Source organism: Mus caroli, unplaced genomic scaffold (genome assembly GCF_978045245.1).
Source record: "Mus caroli unplaced genomic scaffold, Mus_caroli_1 scaffold_19, whole genome shotgun sequence".
Lineage (NCBI taxonomy): Eukaryota > Metazoa > Chordata > Mammalia > Rodentia > Muridae > Mus > Mus caroli.
In genome coordinates, this window is record NW_028227274.1 from 7,190,798 (window position 1) to 7,211,146 (window position 20,349).

The following is a 20,349-nucleotide window of genomic DNA, read 5'->3' on the forward strand; positions in this document are numbered from 1 at the left end:
GCAAACGTCCACTCATACAAATTCACTCCTTCAAAGATCAAGAGTGATGAGACATTTCAAATATCAGTTTTGAAACTTGTGGCCAGTTCAATAATAATGGGAATTAAAAACACATAGACTGAAAAAGAATTAAGCTATTCACATTTACAGGTGACCCCAAACAACATAGAACCAGTGGTCACAAAAGATTAACATGCAAAACCTAACTGTATTTCTAAATGTTAACAATAAACACTTGAAAATACCATTTATTGTACATCTGCTCACACAAGAAGGGACTACTTTAGTATTAAAAAAATCTGACAGGCAAGAGTGTAAGAGGACTAAGGTACAACTCTACTCCAAGAGGATCTCTGGCCTCAGAGGGCATTACATGACAAACATACATACACATATAAATACCCACATACATTTTTTTTTTTCGAGACAGGGTTTCTCTGTGTAGCCCTGGCTGTCCTGGAACTAACTGTGTAGATCAGGCTGGCCTCGAACTCAGAAATCCACCTGCCTCTGCCTCCCAAGAGCTGGGATTAAAGGCGTGCGCCACCACGCCCGGCTATACATTTTTTTTTTAAGGTTAACTTTTTAAAAAAAAATTTTTTAAAACTAACAAAACATATACAGGTTCATTCTAAAAATCACAAAACACGATCAGAATAAATGTTTAAATAAATAAATGAGAATAATAAATATGGTGTTCATAAATCAAAAAAGAAACAGCCCTCAATGCTCCCAAAATAGTAATCACTATAGATCTACTGTAATTTCTACAAAATCCTAACAAGTATTTTCACAGTGATGGTCACATTTTTAAAGTAATATAGAAAGGCAGAGAACCATAAAATAGCAATACAATTTTGAAACCACTTTAATAAGTTTAATAAGGCTTATTGCATAGCCATAATAAGATCCTATACTATTCATAGAGGGACAAAGCTGTAAAACAGACTGGGGTTGGGGGAACATCAGAAAAAGACCAATAAAGCATAACCAAATCATTTTGCAGAAAAGCTATTCAATGTATGACTGATACATCCACAGGAAAAATAAACTTAAACTTCAAGTATTACATCAACTCACTGATATAAATGTTAAGTTAAACCTTTAAAGAAACTAAGGTAAAATCTTTGAGATATGGAGACATCTCAGACATCACGAAAAGTATGACCCACTGAATGAAAAAACAAAACTAATACCAGTCTTAATCAAAATGAACACTGCCCTTCCAAACACCCCGGGTAAGGGGTTAAAGAAGGGGTTAAAGAAGCAATTTGAAGCTGGAGCAGAGGTTTCTGCCTTTAACCCCCCCGCACTCGAAGACAGAGGCAGGCAGATCTCTGGAAGTTCAAGGCTAACCTGGTCTACAGACTGAGTTCGAGGGCAGCCAAAGCTACACTGAGAAACCCTAACTCGGGGGGGGGGGGTGATTTAAAGGAGGACATGGGAAGGGAGGAGTTTTATTTAGGGAGAGGGGAGATAAATAAAGAAAAATAAAGGAAGGGGTAAAATAAAAACAAAATAGAAAAGAAAAAAGGAGGATAAAATTAAAACACATTTTACTATTATGAAGCTGTCTGAAAAGGAAGTCTTAAGGAATCATATCTATATACCTAAAATTACATATAATACATGTAAGTCTGTATCTACATAGTTTAAATAAAAATTTCCCATCGGGAATGAAAATGTTCCCCACAAAATCCATAGATTTAAAACCCCCCAGTAGCAGCCCCCTTTTGTTCATCAGGGTTGTCCAAGAAACTCCCAAAACATAAACTACTGCTGTTGCCTTTGGTTGCCTTCCAGAGGTTCAAGGTTAGTCCCTACTGCTGAAAATACCATGTACTTCAAACACAAGACCCAATGGATCCTGGTTTGTTCTGACCCAAAAGCCTCAACCCTGAGGACTAACTCGTTATCAGAAGGAGCCACAGAAGATTCCAAAGGAGAGAAGCAACAACTGAGTCCCACTCAGCTGTGTTGGCTATAACCCAGCATGGCACAATAACCTGAAGGATGCAATAGTGGCATGCATACCTTGGTGGTAACCAACTATTCTGTATCTGAACTTAAATTATGCTCAACAAGAAGAAAACAATGCCTGGCACTGGAATCCTAGCCAACTACTTGGGGATCTTGGGAGGAGAACCTATAACCTCTACTTTACTAAATCATCCTAATTCCTAGCTATATTTTAAATATTTATCCTTACATCCACAAATAAGAATAGGTCTCACTGTCCCCATCCCCCATCCTGTAGGCAGGCAAGCCTGTAAGGCATCTTCTTGATTAATGATTGATGTTGGAAGGCCCAACCCACTGTGGGCAGTACTATCCCTGGTAGTCCTGGGAAATATAAGCACTGTATCTAAAAATGAGTTTAGAAATAGAAAGCAAGCCAGTAAGTAAATGACCTTCATGGCCTCTGCTTTAGTTCCTGCCTTAAGTTACTGTTCTGTTCTGACTTCCCTCAATGAAATAAGCCTTCTAAGCTGAAATAAACCCTTTCCTTTTCAAGTTGCTTTTGGTAATAGTGCTTTATCACAGCAATAGAAAGCAAACTACAGTACTCCCTATCTTATTTTACCTAAACTTGGTTAACATTTTACTATTATTTAATACTGAATGATAAGCATGACGGTGTCATTAATCATCAGTCCATAACTATTCACCATTATTCTTCAGAACCTAGCATACACTACAAATATACTGTCTAGCATACACTATAGAAGTGTGTGTGTGTAGGGGGGAGGGGGAGTCCTGTGTATATACACATATGGGTGTTTAAAGGTCTATTTGCTTGCCCAGGAAAAACTGCAGGACTGACCATGCTGGTACTCATCATCAGGCATTTTACTAGGAAACCATGATCATCCTGGATTTGAATCTGCAGGATAAATAATGTATATAATACCTCTTCAACAATAACAGTCTTGATACACAGTATCAGAAAAACAAATGATGTCAAGAAACCACACCAAGGAAAATTATCACTCAATATAACAGAAAATTCATCCACAGAGTGGTCAAAGGAGAGTGATGGCAGATTTCCCAAGCCTACATACACTCAAGAAGACAAGTTCTGCAGACAGTAAAATTACACATATGGATTATCAGGTAGTCTGCAAACATCCACATTCCAATCTTTGCTACTTTCTACATCAAATTCACAGTAGTGAATATCACCTTGATATCAACTATTTGAAAACCAAGAACACAGATTAAGTAGTTGAGCCTCATCACATTCCTCCAATTCTGCTTGCTAAATACCCATAATAAAAATTCTGCAAGTTACCGAAATGTCAAGATGAGCTGTGTCCACACCCAACACTGTATCTCCTTGAAACTTTTCTATCTGTAAAATAGTTTTATTGGATGGAGCTCTAATTCCTTGATGTCCTCCTCAAAAAAACACAAAACAATAAAATGGGCTGCTTTGTACTGAGTCAATGCACTGGAGACAACACACATATTCCAGGCACATGGGATTTTCAGTAATTATACAGACAAGACAGCTATTTGCTTCTCTAAAATGTTCCAGGCATGGCCACTGTCTCTCTTCCACTAGATTCTCTCCTGCTGCTTCCACAGGCAGCTCAGTTCTCAGTAGACAATTATCTGATTCCCTGGAATACACATGGTAGGAAACAAATGACTCCTGCCAAAATGTCTTCTGACCCCTGCCCCACAACACACACCCATATACATAATAACATGAGCACACAAACAAAAAGTAAAATGTAAAAATCAAATCTATCTACTTCCTTTGGATCCTGTATCAAATTTGATTCTTAGAACAAAACGAAACAAACCATTCTTTTCTGCCAACAGAATATGCTAATCCTTGCCAACATATCTGAGTAATTTTCTCTTTTAAAAAGAGTATCTTCAATGGGGGGCGGGGGATTGGAGGGGGTCAAGACTTTTTCTATTAATTCCTACTTAGTTTTGCTTTGATTTCCTACCAGCAGTTTCCCAAAACAGAGGCAGGAGGCATTATCTCTAGGAACTCATACATACATTCACCTAAACCCTACTAAGAATACCCTACTGTCACTGCTAGTTCTCATGGTAAGTGTATTTGGTTCTGAAGTAGTTGAACCAAGCATTTGGAGAAATCCTGCAACATGTCATCCAAAAACAGTGATCACAGCAAAGCAGCATTAAAGATCCCAGTTTTCAATCCCGTCCTTGGAACTAATTAGAAATACTCTGTCAAAAGAGAAAGGAAGTAACAAGCCTGTTGTTTTCACTAAGATAATAATCTAAAATTCTAAGAGATATATGAGGTTACTAACTTCTACTCAGTAAGATGGACTGGAGATGCATCTGAATAGGGTACCACCAGAAGGCCAGTGAGCAACCCGCAACAGCAAGATAAACTCCCACAGGTAAAAACCCTTTGCAGCTACACCACTGCTCTTATGAGGTTTTAAACACTGCTATGAAAACATCCAAAGCTTATCTCATATTCTCATCACAACCTATTAAGTACATTCTTCTTAATTCCATTGTATAGACTGGGAAAGTGGTCAAAGACACTCTGGTATTCTGGGCAGTGGTGTTTTCATGTATGAGTAAAATCAGTCTGATGAGAAAGAAATGATGCCAATATAAAGAGAGTGAGTGAGAGAAGAAAAAGAGCTATTGAATCTTCACATTTAATCAGATAAGTTTTCTCTGAATCTATAAATTCATTTTGCATGCAAAAATTTAAGCTGGGTTGTATCACCTACAAACTAATTCAGAAATAAGTGTGTGAAAGATAATTATTTACAACCCACAGATATTAATAAAATACATACTCAAAATTTGGTTGAGATCCCAGAAAATTCTCATTAAAGGTAAAGATAGCACACAAAACAGATACATACAAGACAGCTATATAGATGAATTCTAAACCATACAAAAGGGTTTGATACAGTAAGAGCTCAAAACATAAAAATCCAACACAGTTATGAAGAGATTATTATGAGTTGAGATTATAAAGATGAAAAAAGTGGTAAAAGAACTCAAGGCAAGAAAAAGGCCTTGGAAATACATGAGCAGAATAGTAAAAACAAGTGAAATACTATAGAAAAGTCTAGGTCTGTTCTGGGGAATGGTGTAAATGAAGACAAAGGAAACATGTAGGACTGAGATTAAGAAAAAATACAGTAGTGATTACAACTAGAAAACTGCTAGACTAGCCCATTAGTCTAAAAAGGTTAAAATTTGGACTTTTGAGATGGAGGAAACAACAGAAAGCAAAGATCATAGTCAAGGAACATTTTAAAGTTAAGTATCCAGCCAGTGTGGTGGCACAACCCCTTAATCCCACTACTCAGAAGGCAGAGGCAGGCAGCTTAGAGCTCTGTGACCCCTGACTTAGCCTGGTCTCTAAAGACCACAGAAAAGTAAATGTTGACACCAGTTTATTTCATCTGCATAATTAAAATCTAGAAAGTATTATGATCCTTAATCCTCAGGTACATAGATAAAATTACCTAAATAAGTTAGATAATTTGCCCAATACCATAACTAGATAAAAAGCTAAACTGTTGAATGGGGAGGGGAGGTAGATAAGAATTCACTTGATCAAGACAAAAAATAAAGATATATAAGAGCATGGATGATGACAACGATAGCTAGTAACGACTCTGTATCAGGAACTGCATAAGCACTAACATTCCTAGGAATTCCAGGAAAAACCATGCTTACTCCTACTTGAGGATGGTGTGCTTGAATCTTACAACTCGGAAGAGATGGGCCCAAATCATCAGGCTAGTAAGTGGCTAACTTGGTTGGTTTCAGAACTAGTCCTACCCAACTCATGCCCTTACCCACTGTACAACTATGAGTCTACTACCACCAAGTCATAGAGACAGAAGTAGGATGAGATGAGTAATCCCTTATACTCTTTTTACTATGACTTTTACTATAAAAGGGGACTAAGATTATTAGTATATAAAAATCCTTAAAATGTAGGGGGAAAAGTTGTAAAGCTAGACAAAAATAAGTAGAATTTCAAAGTTCATAACAATATGAAAAGATAGGTCTGGAGAGATAATGGCTCAGCACATAAGAACACTTGCTGAAGACCCTGGTTCAGTTCCCAGCACCCACATGGTCACTCACAACCATGTCTAACTCCAGTTTCAGAGAACCAACCTCTAACCATGGAGGACACCAGACATGCAAGTGGTACATATGTATACATGTAGGCAAAACACACATATAAGTAACATACATACATATATATATATATATACACACATATATGTATGTATGTATGTATATGTGTATATCAATACATATATACATACACACACACACACACACACATATATATATATAACTTTACTTGTAAGAGAAAAGGAAATTAAAAATCACACTAAGATACTACTTCTTAACCTAATTAAAGCTGGAAAGTGTTACTACTATTGGTAAGGACAATTACTATGGGAATAGTATCATTCCTAAAAGACAGAACCAGAAAATAATGAGCAAAATTACGTATCTATATACCTTCAATGGTGCAATCTTACCTCTAGAAATCAACTTAAAGACACTCTGGATTATGAGACTAAACCCTTCCTCATGCTATAACATGCAGAAGAAATCTTCTGAGGGAGTAGAAGATGGATCTTCATCCATCACACAATGGAAAGAGCACTATTCCAGCAGCATCCATTCTTGTTTAAGCCTTCCATTGTTAACAGCTTTGAGGTAAATTTATAGATACCAATACTGAATTTATAGCATAAACAGGATAAAACATGATCATATGTTTTATGCACATAAATAAAAGAATGGTTTGTTCTTGTCCACAAGAATTTGAAGTTGGAAGTCAAACACACTGTATTCTAAATAAAGGTTTTTAATATTCTCTAACTCTCACTCAAACTGTTGAGCAATTTAGAACTATTAGTCTATCCTAACTATTTAATATAGCATGGAATAAATGATTCAAATTGTCAATCAACAAGTGATCAACTAATACTTCTGTCAGTAATGAATTTGAGTTCAGTAAAGTTGCACAAGCCCAAGTGTATGTGTGCCTGTGTGTGTGTGTGTGTGTGTAACAATGGTAAAACTATGAACTCATATACAATATTACTAACAGCAAAAACTTAACATACTATTCACAGATATGAGACTGAAGAAACAATATTAACATCCACAAAGTAGGGTACTACTCAACTACAAAAAAGAATGATTTCCATTTCACAGTTCAATATATTTGAGTCAGAAAAGGGTAGAAATATGAATATAAACATACATACACGTAGTCCATGTCTATCTGTCTTTATTTATAAAAAGAAATACTAAAATAAAAATTTTAAAGCACAAAAATAGAAGGCTAAGGATATAGTTTGGCAGTTAAGAGTACTTCCAGGGGACCCAGGCTGACTCCTAGCACCCACACAGTGGCTCACAACTATATATAACTCTATTTCCAGAGAATCCAACACCCTCTGGTCTTCATGAACACCATGCATGCATACAGTGCACAGATATAAATACAAGTAAAACACACATATAAAATAAAAATAAATCTAAAATCTTTTTTCACATAAAGCTAAAGCATAAAGATAAGAAAGGAAAACAACAGTATAGAGATGACATATACAAATGAGAATTTATCAACTATACATTGAAATGCGGGGAGGGGGTAAAATGGAAGAAAATAAATTCCTAAATATCAAAAACAACTTGCATTGAAATAACTCAAATTAACAGTAAGCTGTTTAAAGTTCAAAAATAAAATATTACAAAGGTCTATTGACCAAATAAGGTCAAGAAACAACTACAGGCCAGTAGCAATGATAATTCAAAACATCATCAAAAAGAAATTTTCTTGGACTAATAGTTAACTTTGAAGCCCAGGACAAAAAAACCCTGCAAAATGAGCCTAAGCATCTTATGGCAAAAACAAGGGTTCTGTCAAAAACTACTAGGACCACATAAATATGAGAACTAACATCAAGAGACTATTAGTCAAAAAATAGGTCAAACTGTCCAGGTAGCTGGATTGCTCTTCAGGGAAAGATGCTCACCACTAAGCCTAGTAACCTGTGTTTCATCCATGCAACCCAGATAATAGAAGGAAAAAGCTAGTCCTAGCAGCTTTTCAGGTAATGAAAGACTACAGGAGACTTTAGGGATGAGTAGAAGGCCAGGAGACATGCCCTGGACTCCTTTATTGCCAACTGCTGTATCAAAACGCTTGTTTCAACTTAGAACATGTGAGCCCTTTCCATGAAGCTTCCTTCTCCAGTCTCTTTTTTCATCCCTTCAGACCCTATGACAGTGGCAGGTAGTCCCAAGGGTACTACATAATCACCTCACTGAAAGGTTTCCTTGAGTATTATCTTACTTTTATAACAGTTTGTCTGTGCCAAGCCTCTCACAGCAAGGCTCGAAAAATACCTTCCTCTGCAAAGTAGCAATTAAAAGTGGAAACATTCATCCTTTGTATCATGAACTGTATTCAAGGTGAACAGCCACAGGTAATGACAAGTTCTTCTCTCAACAGAATTAGTTAATAAATGTGAAAGGAATATTAAAATTAGACATGCTTCTTGCTGTTATACAAAAGAAAACAGGCACATCTATGGAAGAATTTACTAAAAAGTCCAACATAGTTAAAACAAGATTTCTCATTTATCAATTTATCCAAGAAATATGGTAGGTATAGGAATAGAAAAATTTAGATAGTAAAACAGATATATAGTATCACTGCCCTGGTCTCTTAAAAAAGATATCAAATGACAGGTGAGAAGTTGAGATAAGGAGATTCTACATTTAAAGACATTTAAAAGTCCAAAGAAACAAAAAAAACAGTAACATCCCCAGGGGGCAATGGGAAAAAGAGATGCCTTGTTGGTAGTTGTGTTCTTCTACCAGCTGGGCAGATGGCAGTCCTTTGTTCATGCCTGGCTTGGTGGCCAAAGCTATGTTATGCCTACAACTCATAAAAAATCAAATCAAATCCAGGCAGCACAGCACCAGAAGAGGAAGCCAAGAGACCTGCAGGCTACCATGCCACCCATAGACCTGCCCTCCAGCACATGGCACATGCAGCAAGTGGTGAATGGAATGGAGAATGTCACCCAGGGGCCCACCAGCTATGTGGCCAGTCTGGGCCAGGCAGGATCCACCACAACATGTGAGTATGTGGTGGGTGGTCCGATGGGAAAGAGCAGCTTAAGTATTAATGAAGAGAGATGGAATTGGGACTCAAAGGTAGAGAGGAATAGCCTCTTGTATGAGTGGCCAGTCCCACCATCTGGAGAACTGATGAGATCCCAGCCTGAGCTGCCACTGGGAGCCATGTCTGAGTCCATGGGTATGCAGTAACAGGGGCCACTGTCAGCGACCATGGCTCATATTACCACTAGGGAACATGGGGCTGTCTCTGGTCAGGACAGCCACTGGGGACAATGTGAATGTCCAGGGGCTGTGCATAACTGACCCTATTTCTCACTGAATGTGACGCTTGGGAGAGCTGGCCCCATCTCTCACTTGAGGCCAGCATCTTGCCCAGGCAGCACAGTGGAACTAGCAAGGTGGTGGGGGTAAGCCAGCCCTGAGGACTTGAGTCTGGGAGAACTGACCCCAACACTTGCCTGCTGTGGGATGGCATAGGTGCAGAGGTACAGTGGTGATGCTCCCTCCTACTGCCATCCCTTGACAGATCTGGCAGTCAGTCAGGAAAGCTGCCCACGGGGTCATGAACTTGAGAGAGCAAGCCCTGCCCCTCACCAGCCACAGCACTTGCTAAGTGGACCCTGTACCTCGTCTTAGCAGCACAATAGAACTGGTCCTGGTGGCAGGGTGCAGGTGAGCAGACCCTGAGCATGAGGAAAGGAGAGCTGGCTCGGCCAACCTCTGCTGTGAGGTAGCTCTGGGGGGATGGCCCCCACCTCCTCGCCCTTGCCACCTAAGGCAGGGGGGTGAGGTGGCCCTGCCCCTCATGGTTGTAGCACTTGAGAGAGTGGTACACCTTGCCTGAGCCCTGGTTGAAAAGAACAGGGAGCCAGGCCTGAGGACAAAGTGAGGGAGAGCTGGCCCTGCCACCCCTCTGCCATGAGGTAGCCTGGGACAGGGAAATGTTCTCTGTTCCTTTGCCCCTTGCAACCTGAGGTAGTCAGTAGAGCAGACCCTGCTGCAGCACTTAGAAGAGCAGGCCTGCATCTTGCCTGGGCAGCATAGTAGGGCTAGCCCTGGTGGAGGGGGCACAAGTGAACCATCCCTGAGGAAGAAAAGGCAAGGGAGCTCGTCCCATCACTCATCTGCTGTGAGGTGGCGGTAATACCCTCTTCCTCACCCCCCCCACCACCACCACCACCTGCAGTAACTGGAAGAGCTGGCCCTATGGTCATGAAAGCAACAGAGCTAGCCTGGTACCTCACCTGGGCATCACAGTGGAGCTGGCCTTGAGGAAAAAGGCATGGGTGAGCCAGCCCAGGGGGTGTGAGAACAGGAAAGCTGGCCCAGCCCCTCACAAGTTGCAGAATTTGGGAGAGTGGGTCGTGCACCATGGCAGCACAGTGGAACTGCCAAGGCATAGGAATAGGCAAGCCAGCCCAAGAGCATGATAGCAAGAGAGCTGTGCTGCAGAGCCTGCCCTGTGGTGCAGATAAGAGAGCTGGTGGACTGACCAGTTAATTCTGCTACCACCCAGGCCCAGATCCAGGGCTCTGACTTGGTCTACTCCCAAAACTCTATCATCTGCAAATGGCTGGGATGCATGAAAGGGCAGGTCCTGCTATTCCAAAGCTGCAAGATCTCCATGATTCAGGGCAACAACAGGATAACCATGAGGAGTCCCAATAATGATCCAATATTGATGGTGTCACAAAAGCTAAAGATCTTGAACCAGACCAATGACTCACTGCAAGGAACAACTGCAAGTGAAGACGTGTAGACAGAGGGATATACTATGGGACACACTGTGACATACTACAGCTTCCATGATGAGATGTTTTCTATGCTTTGTTATTGTTGTTGTGTGTATGTGTGTGTGTTTTATTTTTTGGGAGGACGTTGCAAGGTCAAAGAAAAAGGACATGGAGAGATAAGGACTGGGGTACATTATATGAAACTCACAATTAATAAAAAGTTAAAAAAATAAAATCTATTTTAGATATTCAGAAATTTGAACATAAATTGGAAACTAATGATAACATCAAATGTTTGCGTTAGATATAATTCACTGTGGTTATAAAAACATGTCCTTTGTTTTTTAAAAGATACTATAGCATCTTAAGAATGAAATAATAAAGCATCACAAAAGTCTAAGAAATACAAACTCTGGGCAATAGGGGTACATTATCTTACTTCTGTATGTTTGAAACTTTTCATTATAAATTACCAAAGTTCCTCAAATGAATCTAATTTATAAAATCCAGACTCATATGAAAATTATATACTCAGACAGCTTTACCACAAGTCTTTTTATACATCCCAAACCTTGAAATAGAAGCACAGTCACATATACCCTACCTCCCCTTCAAGCCTCACCAACACTATCTAAGTGTGGTCGATATTAACCCTTTCCCTACAATTACCAATTCCATGAAAGCAGGACCCATTTTTTTTTAAACTCACCATGATGCCCCCATTGTCTTTTAGAGTTCCAAGCAGAGTATATATTAAACAAATATTGTTGAGTGAATGAATGATAGAAGAGTTAACATTATCCACTGTTTCTAAGTTAGTGTAAGACAACAATTTGAGAAAGATTTCAATCTCTTGCCAAAAGTTAGTATAGGAAGTATTACTGCAGGTTAGCCAACCTTTTAAATTATGAAAAGAATAAAGATAACCTCTTGCCTCTCTACAATATCAGATCTTGAGTACCTAGCCTCGTACTAATCACTTAGCAATTATTAAGAAAATATGCTTTGTATTTTATAAATCCCAAACAGAAAAGGGCCACATATTAGAAAAGTAAAATATATACATATTTTATTCATCTGCTCAATGTGTGTGTGTGTTTGGTTTTGTTTGTTTTTAAGACAGGATCTCTAGTAGCCCAGATTAACCTTAAACTCACAATGTATCTGAGGATGACTGAATTCCTGATTCTCCTGCCTGTACCTTCTAAGTGTTGAGATTACAAGTTTGTATCATTACTCAGTGCTCACACATATAGTTCTTGGGGCCACCTTGAGCATCATAGTAAGAAGCTGTGGCTAGAGTAAGAATGCTCCCCATAGGCGCATAGAAGGGTTAGGAAGTGTAGCTTACTGGAGGAGATGTGTCACTGGGAGTGGATTTTGAGTTTTCAAAGCCCAAGCCAAGCCCAGTGTCTGTCTGTCTCTGTCTCCCAGTGTGTGTGTGTGTGTGTCTCTCTCTCTGTCTCTGTTCCTCTGCCCGCCCCCCTCTCTGCTTGCATATCAGGATGTGTCTCTCAGCTACATCTTGAATGTCATGCATGCTAGCCTCCAGAGCTCTCCGCCATGATGATTGTGAACTAAACCTCTGAAACTGTAAGCAAGTCCCCAATTAAATGCTTTCTTTTATAAAAATTGCCTTGGTCATGGTATCTCTTCAGAATAGAACAGTGACTAAGACAGAGTCCCATCTCTTGAAAACAAAACAAAACAAAACAAACAAAAAAGAATAAAGAAAAAGGTTTGGTCCTACTAACACTAGTAAAACCCACAACCTTGAAATCATGAGCACTAATGGGCACACAGCTATGAACAACAGTAGCCAAAAACTTCACAGCAAAATGTCCAGTTTAGTGAGAGATAGTAGTGATACTAACAACACAAATAATTTATTTTAGAATATAAGAAATTTGGGTTATAATATGATATTCAAGTAGAGATACCTAAAAGATAGTTGAATGTTTATGATTTAGAATAAATAGAATAAAGGGCAAATGAGATGGCTCAGTCAATGAACATGCTTACAGCACATGCCTGGCAACATGAGCTACTTCCCCAGTAACCACATAAAGGTAGACAAAAGAACCTACTCCAAAATGTGTCTTCCTACATCCAAATGGCAAGCACAGATACACAGATAGACACAATAAATATGTAAATAAGATGATTTATAGATAATGGAAAGAGTGGTAAGTAACTGATGCTTCAAGTTTGGAATTAATTGTCCATTATATTCATAGCAAAGAGAAAAAAATAAATCTGCAATGAAAATATGGGGAAGTCACTAGTTAAAAATACAGAAAAAGAGAATTTCATGAAAAAAAAAAAAAATGAAAACCAGCATCCAAATTTTCACTTTACATTTGCCTTTCACATTCTGTTTAAGAAATATGGTTTCCTTCCCCATCATCCACCCACACATCTTACACTTCCCCAGACAGAAAACTGAAAAAAAAAAAAAAGAAAGTCATCCTCATGAAGAAATGACAGTCACTTACTAGTGTTTCTTCCAAGTAAACTGATAATGTTATTACTGCTCCAGGGGGAAAAAAAAGATTTTTTTTTCCTGAGTAAAATTAGATTGAAAGACAATTAGCAGCAAAGTTTGAAACTTTTCATTACTGAAGAGTGGATCTAGAAGCAAACAATCTCACAACATATTAATAATGAGATTTTAAAAGACTAGAATGACAAGTATTCCATGTGGCAAATATTATGAACATAGTATTAGCTAAATCAGTCAGCAAGGGTAAAAAAAAAATCTAGACAGAGGCTAGAGAGCTGCTAAGAGCTCTTTCTGCTCTTACAGAGGACATGGGTTTAGCTCTCAGTACTCAAATGGGTGACTCACAGCCACCAAGGAATCTGAGCCCTTCTTCTGGGCTCTGATTGCACCTATATGCACATGGCACACATAAATACAAAGCTAGAGAGGCAGCCACGGTGAAAGTATTAAACCTCCAATCCAAAACAGGTCCAACTCCACACAAAAAGGAAGTGCGGGGATCTGGTAAGTCGCTGTGAATAGTAGAGTAAGGTAATGAGTGAATGAATGAATGAATGAATGAATGCTCAATGATAAACATAAAATATTGTACAAAGAAAATTCATGCTAGACATTATGAAACTGGAAAATGGATTTGTTTCCAAAGAAAATTCCAATCTTTCAAGTTCAACGTGACCTGATAGTAAAATTTCAGTGGTCACCTTCAATAATGGAATTAAAAAAAAAAAAAAAATCAAGATTTTAAGATTAAAACAGAGAAAGTAATCAAATTAATTCTCCGAATGTTCCTTTAAAGTCTTGTGCTCCTGGGCTGAAGAGATGGCTCACTGGTTAAGAGCACTGACTGCTCTTCTGAAGGTCCTGAGTTCAAATCCCAGCAACCACATGGTGGCTCACAACCATCCGTAATGAAATCTGATGCTTCTTCTAGGGTGTCTGAAGACCGCTACAGTATACTTACATATATATAATAAATAAATAAATCTTAAAAAAAAAAAAAAAAGTCTTGTGCTCCTAACACCTAACTACCTTAGCATTGAGGACCTTGAGTGGTTGCTTCTTTGACTCTATCTATCACCTTTCGATCTCTCTCTAGGGGTATTCCTTTTCATTGTATCAGTTACAATTTGTAATCTATAGAAATGACTTCCAAGTCATGATTTGTTATTTTAAGTTAATTCCACATCTACAATAGTCTAGAGGACATTACCCCACACTCATCCCACTATCTTGTCAAATACAGCAAATTATCAGTAGGTCTATTCTCAAGCAATTCCCAAACTTTATTATTTTCACCATTCTTACTATTTATAACCCAGGCTCAACATTTTTGGAGTTGTTTGACTAATTAATGCCTCTCTGGTTCTCCTCAACTCAATCACATTCCATCAATTCTTCCCTCTTCATTTTCATGTCCTAGCTCAGGGTTCCAATTGAGTGAGGACTATTATAGTAATCTGAAAATTCTCCAATCTCACTTTATTCCCAGACTTTTTCCATACAAACCTATCTTACAAAGAACTAATGGATTAATTTTCTTCATTCATTCTGTGACAGCCCAATTACACTCAAATCCTCCAAATCTAACCCCATCCTTCCAACTTTACCTTGTTTCTTAAGCATGTCACAGCCAGTCATGGATGCCCATCCACCCTCTATCTGTTATCCTCAATTCAGTAGCCAGTTCATCATAAAGCACACGCTGGCACACTCTCAAATCACAGCCGTTTTTTTTCCCTTCAGTTTCTATTATATAGACAAGTGATTGATTGAAAGATACTGAATAATCATTTAGAATTATTCAGTTGTTTTCTCAATCTGTAAACTGTTTACTTGGTTTCTGTATATGTATATAAGAATGTTTCCCTAAGTGGATTCAACTCTCTAAAAAGTCCATGTAATATGTATTTATTTCCTTTGTACTCTCCACAGCTCTATCAGGTTCCTACTGAATGATACTGTAACAAAAGAGAAAACTAGCAATTAAAAAAAAAAAAAAAAAAAAAAAAAGCAAGCTCCAAAACCCTCCTTATAATCTACTTCCTAATAGGAGGAGCAAAAGTAAAATCAGATGAGCAGACTGATGGTGGAGTGCTTGCCCAGCATGTGCGGGGCTCAACTGTCAGTACCACTAACAACAGTAATAAACCTAAGAACAACTTACGGAACTACTGAAAGACATATCAGACATGGAATACATTAGAAATGTACAGTTAAGTACGTTTAGAGCAATTCTGAAAGCTTTGAGGAGAAACCTTACATATTTAAAGTATAGGATAACAGAAATACACACTAATTTTAATTTACAAAATTTCCTGATTCAGTATGAGATTTTAAAATGTTATCTCTCTGAATGGCATTATTCTTTTTTTTTTTTGGCATTATTCTTAAATCTCCAAACTATTGAGTATACAAAGTTAATTCTCTATCTCATGTCCAGATACACAGAGAAATATGATTTTAGAGATCTTGTGATTTTGTTTAAAAACTAAAGGTATTAATATATAATTTTTAGTTGGTAGTAAATGGAAAAATTCCGTTGATAACTGTATTGGCAGTACTGAAATGCCCATTATTTACAAATAATTGTATTTGCTATCAACAACTGGGTAATTTTTATGGTAGGATTTTGGATTTTTGTGACCTAAAAACTTTAGAATGTTTTAAAGTGAAAACAATTAGTTTACTACCAGCAAAAAAAAACAGTTCTTAATATATGTGAAATATATTTCCTAACAGTGTTTTAAAAGCTACCAAACTTGTGTTGGCCTAAGATTAGTTGTCGTAGGTGTATGCATTTAACGTTCAACAGTTTCTTTAGCCTCAAGACACCTAAAATTTTATCTTAAAAATCATTTCCTCTGTATTAATTTTCCACTATCATTCCAAGTCTAAACTCCATAATTCTATAAATAGAAAGTAGATTTTTCAATCCTACTGTCAAACTAATCGGGGAGGTTAATACTAAGATTGTCTTTCAACAAGCTATACAATATAAACGTTGACATGTTGACGTTCTGATACGATGGCTGCAATCGTGGTTTCTAAGTACGCTCGGTGGACTGAGAAGCTGATTCAAAACCAGAAGTTCAGAGTAGCTAACATAGAATCACTGGAATTGCCAACAAACAAACAAACCAAGGTGGGGGGTTGAACTATGATATTTACTGGTGCTCCAAAATTCTTGCAAGAGAGAAATCTGGCATCTGCCCAAAACTATGCACACCTGAGACTCCTTGCAGTTAACTAGATTGCAACCAACCACCAAGGCGACCCAGAGAAAACAGCAGCACTCACCAGCAAACAATCTGAATTCACTTCCGATTTGGGATCCCGCAGCAGGTTGTCGATTTTTTCAAACCGAGTCTCAAAACTGTCCCCAGTCGACATGATGCTGCTACTTGTGACGATACCTTCTTACCCGCAGCGGAAAGCAAGTTCAACCAACTTCCTCCGCGGTGGGTTTGTAGCCGCAGGGCAGAGGAGCCGGAACCTCGGGGTCACCAGGTGCGCCCGGTTCCCCCTCGTCCCCCCTCACTGAGGGGACCTCTGCTCTCCAGACCCCAGGCTCGGTGTGACAGCGACCCGCAGCCGCTCGGACACCCAAAGTCGCATCCCACCCGGCAGCCCCTCGCGACAGCCGACAGCGCCGTCGCCAGCAGCCCGGTCGCTCCGGCGAGGCACCTCAGCCTAGCGGGCCCCGGCTGCCTTCGCCATGGCGGGGCCCAGTCCAGAGAAGGGCAGCGGCGGGAAGAGGGAGCGCAGCAGGGTGGAGACTCCCTCGGGGCAGCCAGGGAAGGCGAAGAGGAAAGGCGAAAGCGAAGGGTGGGTGAGGAGCTGCGCCAGCTGCCGCCGCCGCCGCCGCCGCCTGGGCCCCGGGCCGGCCCCGCTCCGCTCTGAGGCGCTAGAGGTGGTCTAGCCCTGCATCCCCGGTTCCACTCGGCCCGGCACTGATTAGCCTCGGCCAAGAGCTGCTCCCCACAGAACAGGCTCACTCTCCCATTTTCTGCGGCCGCTGCTGGGGTTGCTAACGCGGTGTCTGGCGGGGCAGGGCGAGGTCCGAGGCCCGATGAAGTCTCAGGGGAAGACCGGCTGCAGTGGGCCGGCGAGGAAGACGACCGTAGGGGCCGTGCGGCTGATGATGCGGGAACTTCTGGGAGGGGCCGCGGTCCGAGCTGGGAAAAGGGCGAGTCGCGGAGGCGAATGCCTGGGGGTGGGGCGAGGAGGGCTCAGAGGGACTAATATGTCCGCCTTCCTGTTCAAACAAACGGAGACCGCCGGCGCTCAGTGCGCATGCGCGGCGCGGGCGTTCGGAAGGGAGCGAGCTGGGCCTCGCGCACGCGCACGCAGGCGCCAGCCAGGGCGGGGCTGGCCGGGTCGCGACGGGGAGGAGGGAAGTGAGGCGGGGCCGTACGTAGGCGGGGCCTGGCAGGCTGGCCCCTGGGCGGAGTCGGAGACGAGCTGGAGGACGGAGGGGAGGGGACTTTTCCCAGCTTCTGGTGGCGGAGCTGGCAGGCGCCCGAGATTCGCTTCCTTTGGGCCTCTGGTCTGGAGAATTCTGACAAGAAAAGAAGGCGTTTGTTATCACTGAGATAATTACTTTTTGCGGGCTAGGAGGGTGCTTTTCTTCTGGTGGTACCAGAGAGTTATTTCAGCACCAGTGGAGTTTGGATTTTCCGGAGCACTCTGGTGGGTTTTTCTTGATGCCCACCACGCAGAATCTGTTTACGTGGGAAAATCACCACCACTCAGCGTTCCCAAGCTGAGTGTGTCAAGGGAGCCTTAAAATGTTGACTCTGGAAGACAGAATCATTAGAACTCAAAAAGTTTAATTAAGGAGGAAAAATTCATAGGAAAATCAATGTTTGTAAGCTATTTCTATTCGTTTCTCACAGCAACTTGTAGTTCTGTCCTGTCTGTGAGATTCTGCAACTTCAGGGCATTTAGTAAAATTTAAAATCGTGGTTTTTATTACAACTAAAGTGGGATATGAAAATAACGGGCATTTCCTAATTCAGTTTTTCACTGACTGTAGGGTGACAGGCTGAAAAAAGTTTCTGATTATGTTTTTCACTGCCTTCAGTAGGAGTCCAACCTGTATTTGATTCTAATCAACCCTTGGATTGGATCATAGATCAAGTGAAAGATTTCTGGTTGAACCTGTGTGGTTTCACCGCACGCTGGAAAATACTATAGATGAACCAAATGTCCCCATATTTAAAAAAGCAATGCATGGCGTCTGAACAGTACATCAGCAAGGGAGCCAGTTAGGAAAACACTGTATTATTGGAAAATTTTTATTCCTTCTTTTCATTTCATTAGTACAAGAAATGTTTAGCTATAAAGTCCACTGTGTAAATCAAGATAGGAAGTAAGTTTTCACAGAAAGTTATAGCCAAAATAAAAACCAGGGACAAACTTCAGGTATTTCATTAAATGCTTTTGCAATGACTTTTCTTGGCCCCAGTATTTTAAGTCAGTCATGTGAATTAGATTTATTTTTAAGCATAGGGCTTAAAATAATCTGGCAGTCTCCCTGAAATAAATTTCCTAAACCCTGCTTGTCCTTTATTTTATTACCATTTTTAGGTATTCTTGGGGTTTTTGGTTTTTGGGTTTCTTTTTTCCTCAGAGAACTGAACATTATGTTGTTTTCCATTTGGAAAAAAGTACAGGTAGTTAAGACAACAAGACACCAATAGAGATAAGTCGTTGGCAATGCTACTAAAAGTATGTGTGAAGTGTAACAAGGCTATTCTGATCATTGTAATATGCCATTACTAACATTAGATGTTTGTTTTTGACAGATCAGTTCTCCTAAATAGCCCAAACTACAGGTGAATGTCATGACACCAAGCTAAATTTATTTCTACATTATAAAGTGTCCAAGTGTAACAGAACCATGACATTAAAGTCTCCATCTTTAAAATGCTATTATGGACAGGAGGACTAGAGAAATGGCTTAATGGTTAAAGACTGCTTGTTTGCTGGGCAGTGGTGACACACTTCTTTAATCCCAGCACTTGGGAGGCAGAGGCAGGCAGATTTCTGAGTTCGAGGCTAGCCTGGTCTACAGTGTGAGTTCCAGGACAGCCAGAGCTACACAGAGAAACCCTGTCTCACCCCCCCCCCAAAAAAAGGTATAGGAATGGCTAGCCAATCCAATGTTATTAAACACTGTCAAGAGTTTCTTTACTCTAAACCTACAAAATCATTTTACATCTTCCCCTAGGGACCATGATCATGGTGACTCTTCTCTTACAGAATCATTTAAATCTGTGCTGATGCAAACAATACACTGCAGTATTGGTTCTCACTCAGATTGAACAGTGTTAATACAGTCAGTAATTGCACATCTTCCCAATGTTGCTCTGCTCCATTCTGGTTCCTTCATGATTAGTGAGTAAGTAAGCTTGTTATGATCTTGAGCGTGTTTCCCCATCTGTGGCATTAGCATAACAGACTTTGAAATTGTTATATACATCTTCATTTCCACATGTATGTCTGTATGCCATGTGTGGGGTACATCTTCAGGGGCCAGAAGATGTCAGATTCCCCAGAGGAGTTACAGGTGGTTGCAAGCTGCCTCAAATGGGGTACCAGGAACAAAACTCACAACTTCTAGAAGAGCAGCAAGTGTCTTTTTGGGGGGATGGGGGTGGGTTCAAGATAGGGTTTCTCTGTGTAGCCCTGGCTGTCCTGGAACTCACTTTGTAGACCAGGCTGGCCTCGAACTCAGAAATCTGCCTGCCTCTGCCTCCCAAGTGCTGGGATTAAAGGAGTGTGTCACCACCACCCAGCAAACAAGCAGTCTTTAACCATTAAGCCATTTCTCTAGTCCTCCTGTCCATAATAGGATTAAAGTCGTGTACCACCACCGCCTGGCCCTGGCTAGCCATTCCTAAACACTGGGTCCAAGAACCCTTGGCGTTTCCATGATTTGTAGCAAAGTGAGAAAAATAA

General features: G+C 40.2%; 1 protein-coding gene and 1 pseudogene across 3 annotated transcripts in view; both read right to left on the reverse strand.

The window, feature by feature from the left end:
• The window catches only part of Rock1 (Rho associated coiled-coil containing protein kinase 1), a 121,038-nt gene extending 103,434 nt beyond the window's left edge, over nt 1–17,604 (reverse strand). For 2 of the 3 annotated variants that reach the window (XM_029472234.2, XM_085833466.1), the window contains exon 1: nt 16,684–17,604. In XM_029472234.2, the coding sequence (XP_029328094.1) occupies nt 16,684–16,776 (93 nt within the window). In that variant the 5' untranslated portion in view covers nt 16,777–17,604. The remainder of the gene's footprint in view (nt 1–16,683) is intronic. The other variant, XM_021150215.3, reaches the window with a different exon arrangement.
• LOC110285107 (uncharacterized) overlaps nt 17,464–20,349 on the reverse strand; it is a 55,749-nt pseudogene continuing 52,863 nt past the window's right edge.